This window comes from Emydura macquarii, unplaced genomic scaffold (assembly GCF_026122565.2).
Source record: "Emydura macquarii macquarii isolate MOO-44397 ecotype Brisbane River unplaced genomic scaffold, CSIRO-AGI_Emac_v2 contig_67, whole genome shotgun sequence".
NCBI lineage: Eukaryota > Metazoa > Chordata > Testudines > Chelidae > Emydura > Emydura macquarii.
This window is the reverse complement of record NW_027130204.1, coordinates 6698292-6710927: the sequence shown is the minus strand read 5'-3', so window position 1 is coordinate 6710927 and position 12636 is coordinate 6698292. Positions and strand designations below refer to the sequence as shown.

Here is a 12636-nt window from a genome sequence, read left to right as displayed (position 1 = left end):
AGGGGTGATAGAGGAAGGCTGGTGATGGACAGGGCATGCATGTCTTGCAGGCTTGTTCTGAACAAAAGGGCTATAAATCAATCCCAGTATTGGAGTAAATCAAGCTTTGTTCCTGTGGTTTAGGATGTCACCAGAAGCTCTTGATGGAATTACAGCTGCTTCTCTCATGGTTGTCCGCTATTTGTTCTACATTAAATTAACAATAACAATAAACTGTATTAGATTCTGGAGCTGAATGGTTTGTGCCAAACGAATTTGTCTTACCCTCAATGGAATCGCCCATTTCAAATCTGCCCTGATTTAAAACACAGGTATCCATTTAAATCACATCACCTGCCATACATTCAGCTACTGTTCAGATTCTTGTCTTACTGATATCTACATCAGTTTGAACAGATGGCTAGTTTGTTATGGGTTAGCCACAGAATTTTGTGCTCTAGGATTTTCATGGGAGGCTTTGCATGAGAAGCAGAAATGGGGGCAGGGGAGCAGGACATAATGGTTGAATGTGCAGTATTTAAACCAACCATCTGGGGCCCCGTTGAAAATACCTTTGGTTTTATTCAGGCAAAACCCTCACTGAATTCAATAAGTCTTGTTTGATTAAAGGTTTCTGGATTGGGTCCTTGATTAGTGGACAAAAACCTAAAGACAGCAGGAAAATTGTAGGATGAGACGTTCCCTTATGCTGCCATGTCTCACCAAACATGGTTCAGCTTATACTTAGGGAAGAGCGGATTTGGGATAAAAAATACCAAAGATTTTAAAAAACAGGAGCCTAATGTTAGGCTTCTAAGTCCACATTTAGGAATGTAAGAAAATGTTCTGCTGCTCAAAAGTGCTGAATGCTCAGCAGCTTCCACTGACATCAGTGCCGGATGCAGCTTCTAATGATTAACATCGTTTGCCTGCATATTTTTCATGTGGAAATACTAAGAATGTACAGTGGGTCCAAGTGGCTCTTTATCTGTCTGTGGAGATAAGGAATGCAGCTCCTCCGAGGAAACCATGTCTTAGAGGCGGAAGGAAGGCTGCACTTCTTATCGTTCAAGTATGTGTCGTAAAGGGGTAAAAATAGGGACATGGAGGATAAGAAAGCTGAAAGCAAGGCACCTGCCACACACAGAAGGAAGCCACTGGAAAGGATTAAGACTTGAGAACCTCAGCTGGAATACTGCAGACTTTCACTTACAAGGAGCAAGTCATCCATATTAGAATCATAGACATATAGGGCTAGAAGGGACCTGAAGAGGTCATCTAGTCATCCCCTGTGCTGAAGCAGGATTAAGTATACTTAGAACATCTCTGGCAGTTCGTCTAACCTGTTCTTAGAAACCTCCAATGATGGGGGTTCCCATGACTGCCCTTGGTAACCTCTGTGATGCTGGCAGACCAGGTTCCAGTTCATGCCACAGTCCCCATGTCTCAACACTGACAGATACATAACTGGAATTAGTTTGGCTCACCTGTGTGTTAAAATAGGCATTAGAATTATAAGAATGTGTGTAGACTTTATTGACTGCTTGGGAGTTGCCTCCTGCCTTAATCTCACTGATAACATCTGTATCTCCTGTTGTGAGATAATACTTCAGCATTGCTATTCTAAGCTTCTGTAACTATAAAAATCACCAGACAGGAGGGAGATGTTAGCTAGTGCAATCTGCAATCAAACGTGTTATGCCCTGTGCCACAGGGAAAGACCATCGACACCAGACAGACTATATTGTGGGACATTAAACAGGACAAAAGGCTTTGTTGCTCTGCCCCACCCTTACCATGAAGATAAGTTATGCAAGTGGATTCACCCCCACAGCTCAGTGCACATGGCAGGAGGGGAATAGAAACCCTACAGAGAAGGAACTGAGTATCTCCATGCTGCCTTGACTCCTACAGGGCAAGTTTTCTAGGCATAAGCAAGAGGTCCCCAGTTGTTTAGCCTGGGTTATCCCTAGAGCTTGCTGATTATAGAAGCTTCAATTACATTTTTGAAGTTAAGATAGTAATTGATTTGTGTATCTGTTTATCTGCTTGAATCTTGTAAACTCTCCCGTTTTCTTTCCCTATTAATACATCTGTATATAGTTTGGCTACAAGCATTGTCTTTGTGAAATCTAAGATGCAATTGACCTGGGGTAAGTGACTGGGAGTATCCTGAATGTTGTTGTGATTTTTGGAGTAAGGGACCATCTATCACAAAAGCAGGTTTACCTGGGTGGCGAGGCAGATCGGAGTACCCAATGGGACTGTATGTCTCCATGGTAAGGCTGTTACATTTGATAATTGGTTGGTGAAATCTAAGGATGGAACTCTCAACCAGTTGGGATTTGTGCCCTGCTTCCTAACAGTCTGCCCTGAGGTTACTCACACTCTTGTGTCATTGCAGACAGCTTGTCAACCTGTTCCTGTGCTTAACTAGGCTTATGACTAGACAGGCTCCTAGACAATCCATGGTGGGAAGAAGCCAGCATTCTAGGCAGTTGCTGGGCTGGAGGTTATGAAGGAGGGAGGTCTCCTCCTCATATTTCGTATGAAGTTAGGTGGCCTCTGAGCATACCTACTAGATTGGGCCCCATGGGTGAGAAGGGCACTTCTCTGCCTATTTTCTCCTGGCTCGTGGATTGCTTTGGAGTGTGGGTGGAAGATAGGAAGCTGGATGCCTAGAGGGAAGCAGTAATGCAGAAAGAGGAGGCAGAAACATAGGAAAACTTAACTGCAAAAACCTGAGTGCCAAGTGAATTTAGGTGTCTACAGGGTTGGCAGCAGCTGAGCAGGGGTTTTGAGGATCATAGTGGTGCCTAAAACTGGGACTTAGGCACTGGGTTGTAGGTGCCTAAGTCCCTTTGTGGATCTGGGCCTTAGAGTCTCACTTCCTATTAAAATCAACTGGGCTGCCAAATCCAGCCGCTCTGATTATCAGGAACTAGGCAGCCAAATCCTGTGATTTGCAACTAAGATGCTTAATTGAGTTAACAGAAAACCATATTCAGATTCTGCAGGATGAATTGCTATCTGTTATTAAATAATGTATTGGGCTTTCAATCACATAGTATTGTAACACAATATTCATCGTACCCTGTTATATGCAATTTATTTACAGTGAGTGACAATCTGGAAAGCTTTAGGTATTTTCTTTTTGTTTTGTTTTGTTTTTTTAAAAATGCTTGCCTGCATGGATTTACATTTACATCATAAATGTACAGATTTACATAAGAGCAGACAGGTTTGATCTTGCTCTCAAAGCTGCTGCCTTATACTACCTGCACCCACATTCCGCTACTTTCATCCCCTCATAGTTATATTTCAAAGTGGGTACTCCCTGATCGTCATTGTAGAGGATGGAAATTGAATCCAGTTTGGTTGGAACACAACAGGCCTTGGCAGCTTTCTTGGGGTTTTTGAGGTGCACTAAGGTTTGGACGATGGCATGTTTCGTGGGGGTAACGTTGTCCGTCAGAGGGAAGAAGCAACCCCCTTTGCATTCAAATGCATCATAATCTTTGGGTGCGATGATCCAGGAATCCCATCCAATGTCTTTGAAGTTCACACGGAGAGAGGTTCTCCGGCAGTGGTTGGTACCAGTGCTTCTCTTGCTTCTGGATGAAGGCTGGTGGAGCCCAGCGACAGATAAGGATTTCTCCTCTGCCTCCTCTTGTTCTTCGGGCAAAGTGCCATTCTTTGCTAACTTCTTTAGCACACTCTCCTGCTCATGAACAATCATCTCCCGAAGCTCGACTCTGGTCTCTTTGGTCCCGTTGCTGCGGTCATTGGAGAACACTATTAACAAGGGCAGATTTTTAGTGTCGGGGGTAACACTGATGTCTAGCTTCCCACATGTGAAATCACCCAGGGTTTTACTCTCAACAACAACCTCAAGCTTGTTTTTAGTCTTTGATTTGTCTGCTCTGACCCATCTTTTCACCGCATTGGACACCTCAAACATTTCCCATCCACATTCCTGGATATCTTGGGAGACAAGGAATGATTTGGTGCCTTCTGGACTTTCCCAGAGGTCTCCATCCAGAACGTCATAAATGACCATGTTGCCTTCCAGTCTAGAGAGAGATCCAATGTCCCTATTACAGGAGATGTGGATTCTCAGCTCGGCCCTGGTGACTTCTTCATGCCGCGGGATAGAGATGTTGAAGAGCAAGGTGTGTTTCTGAAATGGATTTTCTTCTGGTGCAGCCAGGGCAACAACATCTGCAACAGGACATTAAGAATTGCTGTCACCCAGCCTCCTCTGAGAGAGGCTAATCCAGTGAGGAGGACTAAAGCACTTAGCATGCAGCTTTCTTTATTTCAGAAGAAATGCCCACCCTCTACCAGGAGTTGCTGAGAAGAAAGTTACACCATTGCCACTAGTATTAAATAAAATGGACTGGCTTCACTCCAGAGTTATGGGTTTAAGACCCAGATGGAGGGATCACTCCACAAGTGATCAAGTTGTGGTGGTCCACAGCAAACACACCTTCAGTTAGGCTCTGTGTGTGTGCATGAACGTGGCATGCACAAACATAAGGAGTCAGCACAGCCTCAAAAGTAGGTGGTGGTGGCTCTTAATGGGGACATGCCTGGGGCAGCGGGGAACTGTGCAAATGTAGGGGCTTCCCATACAGGCTCTGCCATGTGGCCTTCCTAAGGAGCACAGGTAGGAAGTAAAGCTGTAAACCTCCATGGAGGTCTACAGCACAAATCCCACCTCCAATACCCTGCCCTGGGGTGAATTCCGCTTCCAGTGGTGGGGGATTTTCAGGTGCAGAGAGCTGTAACTTACATCTCTAGTTTATACCTCCCTGTGCCAGCTTAGCTGAGTTTCCCCAATACTGCTCACAAAAAAAGGGCATCTTGCACTAGGGATGAAGTAGGGAAGACAATCAACCCTTTAAAAGTCTGAACGAGAGATGCTCCAGGTTCTGGCTAGCTGGGGGCTTGGTAATCAGATATGGAACCTTTCACCTCTAAGTCCCTGGTTCCATTCCAGCCCAGATCAGCTTGATACTCAGAGCACCAGTAATTCTAGCTGAAGTCAATGGGAGTTGGAGGTGCTTGATATGTCTGGAAGATCAGGTTGGTTGCATTTTTATAAATCACCACCAGCTGATGGCTGTCTCGTGGTCTATGTGAGATGCGTGGGTGGGCGTCAGTGCAGTTTCTAATGGACAAGTGGCTAACCTGCTGAAAGCATCTTCACAATGGCCAGTCAGAGCAGAGGACGGGGCCATGGAGACTGCATTCCAGCTCACACCTATCAGGGTCCTTCTGGTTATGCTCATGGGGGAATGTGGAGATGGCTGTTATGCTGTTGTCTGTGCTGTGTCTAGTCTGTAAATAAATGGAAGTGTTGATTCTTCCTGGCTGGTTCCTGTTGCCAGCACTAAATTCACTTAACACCCCCTCCCTGTTTTTATTGCTTCTTTTGAGTTGTATGTTATCTTAGATGGACACAGTGCTTAATTTGTAATGAAAGAGGTGCCAGACTCAGTCCTAGCAAGACCTAGCACAAATTAAGCAGTGGATGGGAGGATATTTTACTGATGTGCTGAACTGGGCCTGAACCAAAGCCCCAGATCCAAGTACTGCAGAACTCTGAGGGTGGGGGCTAGGGTTCATAGTTGAAATCTGGAGCCACATTTCTTGCTCAGCTCCTATCTTTATAAAGGGCTGGAACAACACCCTGGATCCAAACATTGTCAAATATTGGGGATGTTCCAAAATCTATACCCAAACTCTGCACCTCAACCTCAAATCTCTAGCTGTGAGAAACACATGCAGGGTTACCCAAGTTGTGGTGTCTCAACTGAATCAGCACGAGAAGAAAGGGGAGATTGTACAATGTAAAATCAAAGAAAAGGACTTAAGACCTTGAAGATTATAATAAAATAAGTAGAGGTAGAAATGATAACAGAACAGACTATGACTGGGATTTTCAAAGAAACCTAAGGGAGTTAGGCTCCCAAATCCCTTTGAATTTCAATGGGATTTGAAATTAACTCTCATGCTTGTCTTAAAACTCCAGTCTATCTGCTTAAGACATCTCCTACCTTCAGTACTGAAGCTCCGCACGATGTTGGATGCAGGGATGGAAGACTTGTCTGTGGCATATCTGTTGTACAAATCAATCATGAACTGTGGTGGCTCATCTCTAGACCTCTCTTGCGAAGGGATGCCAGATAAGTTCAAACTCCTCAGGAAATCTGCTTTCATGTTCTCCAGGAAGGTTTTAAAGTTGAAATGGGTCTCTCCCTCTACGTCCCCGGGGTCATCAAAGGACGTATCAGAGTTCTCCATAGCTGATAATTTGCCCCAGGCTTCCAAGGGCTTGCCTCTCGTCAAACAAGCGATGATGTTGAAAACAGACAATGCAGCCATCACCCCAAAATAGTTCATGTTTTATATGTTCACTTTCCAGCAGAGACAGAAAAAAGACAGGGATATTCCAGTTGATTAGAGCTCTCCTTTCATTAGAGGCAGAAGAAAGGGAAGCAGAAGGCGAACAACAGGAATGCCCTTTGCAAATCACTTTCTTGAGTTCTTTTGCAGTCTGTTTCAAACCCCAGCCTCTTGTCAGTTGTCAAGCAGATTGGTTGTACACTTGCCCTTATCTCAGCCATTGATGCCATGCTTCAGCTTCTGTTATCTAGCAAAGCTCTTAGTTAATGAAGACTCTATAAACATCTGACAAACACATATGGCTGTACTCTGTATACTGTAAAGAATCCACATTTCACTTCAGGGTCATCATTGCTTAATTATGTTCTTCTATCATTTCTTTGCCAACACTGAGAAGGCGTTAGAGGAACTCTTTTTCTTTTTTTTTTTTTTTTTTGGGGGAAGTGGGGTGGGTGGGAAGGGATAAGACTCTGGTTTTCCCAGTCCCCGCAAAAACAAAAAAATAGGGAATAAGAACAAACTGCTCTATGAGCAGTCAAAGCAAATTTCACCCCTCAAATCTATACCATGGTCCTTTAACGCATGTCCTTCAAAAATCAATCATCCGATGAAGCCCTGTGCTTTTGCAAGCTGTGATCTCAAGACAATACAAACAGCTTTACATTTCCTTCCATTTATCGCCAAGAGCTATTATTTGTACACAGTAAAATATCTGTTTTGTGTCAAGTTTTGCCTCAAATTGTTTGCCGGCTTGTCCATTTTTAGTTTGCATCCTTTGGTGGATGGGGTAAAAAAAATTCTGGCTTTCAAGTATATGTAATGTATTTTTTAAGATTCTTGTACATGAGGTCGTTGGTTAAACTAGTTCATTCTGAGGTCATTGCAACAATAACTGGTTTTTCTTGAAGATAAAGTCAGGCCTACTAAGCCTGAGTGAAACATAAAAATGTCCCTATGAAGACTAGCCATGGATATGTTTGGCCAAAAAAAAAAAAATTATGATATTTTTGTGTGCCTCAAGGAGGAAAAACTCCAGTTATTCAGAAAAAATATTGCTTGATATTTAATCTTATTTAACTTAATATAATCATTCTAATGCTCTAATCTAAGTGTACATAATCATTTTACCTAATCTATCAGTGCAGTATTTTTAGAGAACCAGTTAACCCATAGTGCCTGTGTGTTATTGTCTCATTGGTTCTATGAGATCTCAGATCACCTAAGCAAAATATCTTATTGCAAAGACTCGTGAAAGGCTCTCCCTCTAATTAGGTCTCATTGCTGGTCATTTTTCAGATTTCTAGCAGGGTATATCTACTCCACTGCATAAAGCAAGCTCCTGTAACTTAATTACTTCCCACAGTTTCTCTTCAAAGGAGATCTATCCTTGGTTCTGGTTCCTGCAGCAGTTCCTAGGAGATTCATAAAGTGTAAAGCCAGAAGGGACCATTAGATCACCTAGTCTGACCTCCTGTGTATCACAGGTCATTAAAGTTCACCCATTTACTTATGTGTTATGCCCAATGGCTTGCATTTAATGAAAGCACATCTTCCAGAAAGGCATCCAGGCTTGATCAGAAGACTCCAAGAGATGGAGTTTGTTCCTCTGGTCGATCACCCTCTCTGTTAAAAATTTGTGTCTAATTTCTCATTTGAATTTGTCTGACTTCATCTTCCAGCCACTGGTTCTTGTTATGTCTTTCTCTGCTAAATTAAAGATCCCCTTAGAACCTGGTATTTTCTCCCTGTGAAGGTACTGTAATCAAGTCTGCTCTTAATCTTGTTGATAAACTCAACAGATTGAGCTCTTTAAATCTGTCACTGCAAGGCATTTTCTCCAGCCCTCAAATAACTTTTGTGGTTCCTTGCTGTACGCTCTCCAATTTTTCAACCTCAGTCTTAAAATATGAACACCAGAACTGGATAGAGTATTCCAGTATTAGTCTCACCAATGCTCTATACAGATAGAAAATCACCTCCCTACTTGCTATTCCCCTGTTTATGCATCTAACTATACATTAGCACTTCTTGTACACTTCTTGTAGCACTTCAGTTCTTTGTCCACTATGACTACTAAATCCTTCTCAGACTAACCGCTTTCAGGATACAGCCCACCAGTCTGTAGGTATGGACTGCATGTCTTGCTCCTAGATGTGTAACTGCTTTTGACTGTGTTAAAATGTATTTGGTTTGAAAGGGCCCACCTTACCATCATTAATCATTCCACCAATCTTTGTATCATCCACAAATTATCAGTGATTTTTTTTTTTACTTCAAGATCATTGAAAATGTTGACTACTGTCCTGTCTAGTAACAATCTCTAAAGAACAGCCCCGTTCAATGCTGATTCCCCTTGATAACTACTTCTTGAGATCTGTCAGTTAGCCAAAGCTTAATCCATTTAACACATGCTCTTTTGATTTTTTTGTATAGCGCTAAATTTTTTAAATCAGAAAGCTGTATGGTACTAGATCAAATTCCATAGATATTGCATCACATGTATGCAATCACCTTTATCAACCGAACTTTTAAATGGAAAGAAATGAAATCAGGTTTGCTTGACAAGACCTATGTTCCATAAAACCATGTTAAATGACATAAACTTTATTTCCATATGAACTACAGATCAGCTTTTCCATTATCTTGCCCAGAACTGATAGGCCTATAGGCTATCAGTAGGCCTATAGGTATCCAGGTCATCTCACTTGCCCTTTTGGAATATTGGCACAACATTAGCACTCTTCCAGTCTTCTGGAATTGCTCAGGTATTATACAATTTATTAAATGTTAACATCAGTGGGCCAGAGGTCTCCATAGCCAACTCTTTTTGGATTCTTGGTGCAAGTTTTCAGGGCCTGCTGATACAAAAAAATGTTTACCCCAGTAGATATTGTCTAACATCCTCCTCAGTAACTAACAGACTAGAAAGTATTTCCTCAGTTAATTTGGTCATCGATGAAATGATTTATAGGATGCTCTTAACAAGAGAAGAGAACCTAAATGGAAGTAGTCGAGCAAATCAGAGTCCTGCACTTAGGACGGAAGAATCCCATGCACTGCTACAGACTGGGGACTGATGAGCTAGGCAGCAGTTCTGCAGAAAAGGACCTGGAGGTTACAGTGGATAAGAAGCTGGATATGAGTCAGCAGTGTGCCCTTGTTACCAAGAAGGCTAGTGGCATATTGGGCTGCACTGGTAGGAGCATTGCCAGCAGATCAAGGGAAGTGATTATTCCCCTCTCTTCGGCTCTGGTGAGCCACATCTGGAGTATTGTGTCCAGTTTGGGGCTCCCAGTACAGGAAGGATGTGGACAAATTGTAGAGAGTCCAGCAGAGAGCAACAAAAATGATTAGGGGGCTGGAGCACATGACTTACGAGGAGAGGTTGAGGGAACTAGGCTTGTTTAGTCTTCAGAAGAGAATAATGAGGGGGGATTTGATAGCAGCCCCAGCTACCTGAAAGGGGGTTCTAGGGAGGATGGAGCTAGGCTGTTCTCACTGGTAGTAGATGACAGAATTAGGAACAATGGTTTCAAGTTGTAGTTGGGGGGGGGTTTAGGTTGGATATTAGGAAAAAGTTTTTCACTAGGAGGGTGGTGAAGTGCTGGAATGAGTTACCTAGGGAGGTGGTGGAATATCCATCCTTAGAGGATTTTAAGGCCTGGCTTGACAAAGCCCTGGCTGGGATGATTTAATTGGGGTTGATCCTGCTTTGAGAAGGGGGTTGGACCAGATGACCTCCCAAGGTCCCTTCCAACCCATATCTTCTAGGATTCTTCTAAATCTACTTCAAAAGAAGACCAGACTCAGGGGACAGGAGCAAGGCTGTCATTCCCCCAACTGCAGCGTGACATCTGCACCATTAAGAATTATTTTAAATGGACCTGAGAGGACAGGTTAAGTGAAGAGCAAGTGTAGTTACTAAAATGGTCATATTACAACAAAGTCCACTGCCTAAAGGATTGAGCCAACTCTCATTGGTTCAGTAGGAGTTGGATCTCACCCTACGTGCTTAATAGCAAATATTTTTATATTACGGTAATCTCCAGAGGCCCCAACCAGGTTGGGGATCCTTAGGCCGGGCACAGTATCCCATGTTTTCAAACACAGCTGCTTAAACTTAGCTCCTAAATCCATACTCAGGCATTTAATAAATTCCTGATGTTCTGAGTAATTGCAATTCCCACTGGAGTCCATAGTAGCTTCAATTCTTGGGCACCTTTGAAAATAAGGCCACTAAATGCCTAAATACAGATTCAGGGGCCTAAGTTTTGACACCAATAGTTGAAAATGTTGGCCACCGTCATGGTGACAGGGCAGAGCACAGTGAGTCATGGGACAAGTGCTATTCAGAGATGGGTGTGCATACATCCTTACTTGCTTTGAAAGCTAGATTTTGACTCAAGCTTGCATGTAGAGGAGGGAGGGGACATTGTCTTCGGTTTAAATAGAAAACAAGTAGCATTTCAGGCCAGCAGCAGGAGGTATGCAATGCTTGATGGCTCCTGTCCACAGCAGTTCATTCAAACCTGGAATTGGCATCTTGCTGCTGCCGGGTGGTGATGGAGCAGAGTACCCTAGAAGCAGCAGTGTGTGCCTCAAGCCATTTTTCTCCAGTGCTCCAATTTCAAATTCCCCTTCACAGTGCTATAGCTCAAAAGTCATCATCAAGATTTTCAAGTAATGTGATTTTTGGATGCCAAGTTGACACACCTTAAAGGGGCCTGCCTTTGGGGTGGGGGTGGGGGGGGCGGTAAACGTTCAGCACTGTCTGAAAATCAATCAATTTAAAAAATCTGGGGTTAGGCCTTAAAAACATAGAAGATTTGCCAATACAGCTTTCCTGGAAAAGCCTCCTAGTGGAGATGCAGATTGTATCAGCAAGAGTCCTTTTGTCAGTATGCTTCATACCAGCTCTCTGAGCAAGCTGTCCTGGCAAAAAAGATTGTTTTGCTGCTGCAACTGTGTCTAGACTAGGACTTTTGCTGGCATAGTTACATTGGGTGGGGGTGTAGGATTTCTTTGCTCACACTTCTGACATAGTTATGCAGGCATCACTTTTAAGTGTGGCCCAGACCTTAGACTTTTTAAATGCATCCACTATGTATCAAGGAGGCATTTTTACCTGCAGACTACAGGGCTTAGTGAATCAGTGAGCTGTTTCTCACAGCTGCCTGTATCATCATTGTTTGATGAGCAAGTCTGTGCCCCAGAAGTAGTGACGGATGTCCTCCTATTGACTTCAGTGGAGTGATTCCTGATTGATAGCAGGGTAAGTCAGAGGAGAATCAGGCCCTGTATTTTAAAGTGAGATATTACCCTTCTATCTAAGGTACTTTGGTCTGCAACACCTGCAGTGTTCTCCACACAGGGACATTCAGCAGCGAGTGGTGAATTACACTAGGTGTAATATACACCAGGTTGGGGGAATACAAGTCTGGAATTACATGGTGCCTTAGACTGGCTCCACTGTCCAGGAAGGCTTTGCAAAGTGATCTCATCACTATGGGGCCACATTCTGCTCTCACTTACCCCCATGGACTTCAGTGTGTGGATTTAAGAAAACAAACAAACAAACTACAATCCTTTTCCTATAGTCTCACATACAGCAAGTGGGTGGAAGTGGGATACATGATGGGGATAGTATCTGGAAATGCAGGGATGCTGAAAAAGAGCCTTAGAAAGCCAATTGAACTTGAGTTTCAGTGAAATGCTGTAACCAAGAGGGTGAATGCAGTCCTTGGATGTAGGGGCTGGGGAATATCAAGAAGGAGTCGGTAGGTGGTATTGTCTCTGTACAAGGCATTAGTGAGACCGGTACTGGATACAGGGTCCAGTTTTGGTGTCCATTCTCCAAAAATATTAAACTTGGGGGTTCAGAAAAGAGCCATAAGAGAGGGTTATCAGACCTCAAAACTATCTTACCAAAAGACTAAAGAAACTTTATTTAGTTTAGCCAAGAGAATGGTAAGGGGTGACCTGATCATGGTATACAAGTAGTTACTACATGGAAGAAATTTCTGATAGTAGAGATCTTATATCTAGCAGAAAAAAACATAAGAGCCAGTGATTTGAAGCTGCACAAATTCAGGCTAGAAATGAGGCACAGTTTTAACAGGGAGGGTAATAACCATTGGAAAAATGTACCTAGGGATAGGATAGATTCTTCATCACTTCATCACTTCAAGGTTTTAAGCTCAAAACAGAAGTTATGGGTTTGATGCGGAAGTGACTAGGTGAGGGCCT

At 43.1% G+C, this 12636-nt stretch overlaps 1 protein-coding gene across 1 annotated transcript; it reads right to left on the bottom strand.

The window, feature by feature from the left end:
* Positions 1 to 3107: 3107 nt before the first annotated feature.
* On the bottom strand, positions 3108 to 6520 carry GDF2 (growth differentiation factor 2). The gene is made up of 2 exons (XM_067531253.1): positions 6042 to 6520; positions 3108 to 4200 (listed from the first exon to the last, which is right to left on the bottom strand). Exons 1-2 carry the CDS (start codon positions 6385 to 6387, stop codon positions 3254 to 3256), a joined length of 1293 nt encoding a protein of 430 aa, XP_067387354.1. The 5' UTR covers positions 6388 to 6520; the 3' UTR covers positions 3108 to 3253.
* Positions 6521 to 12636: the final 6116 nt, after the last annotated feature.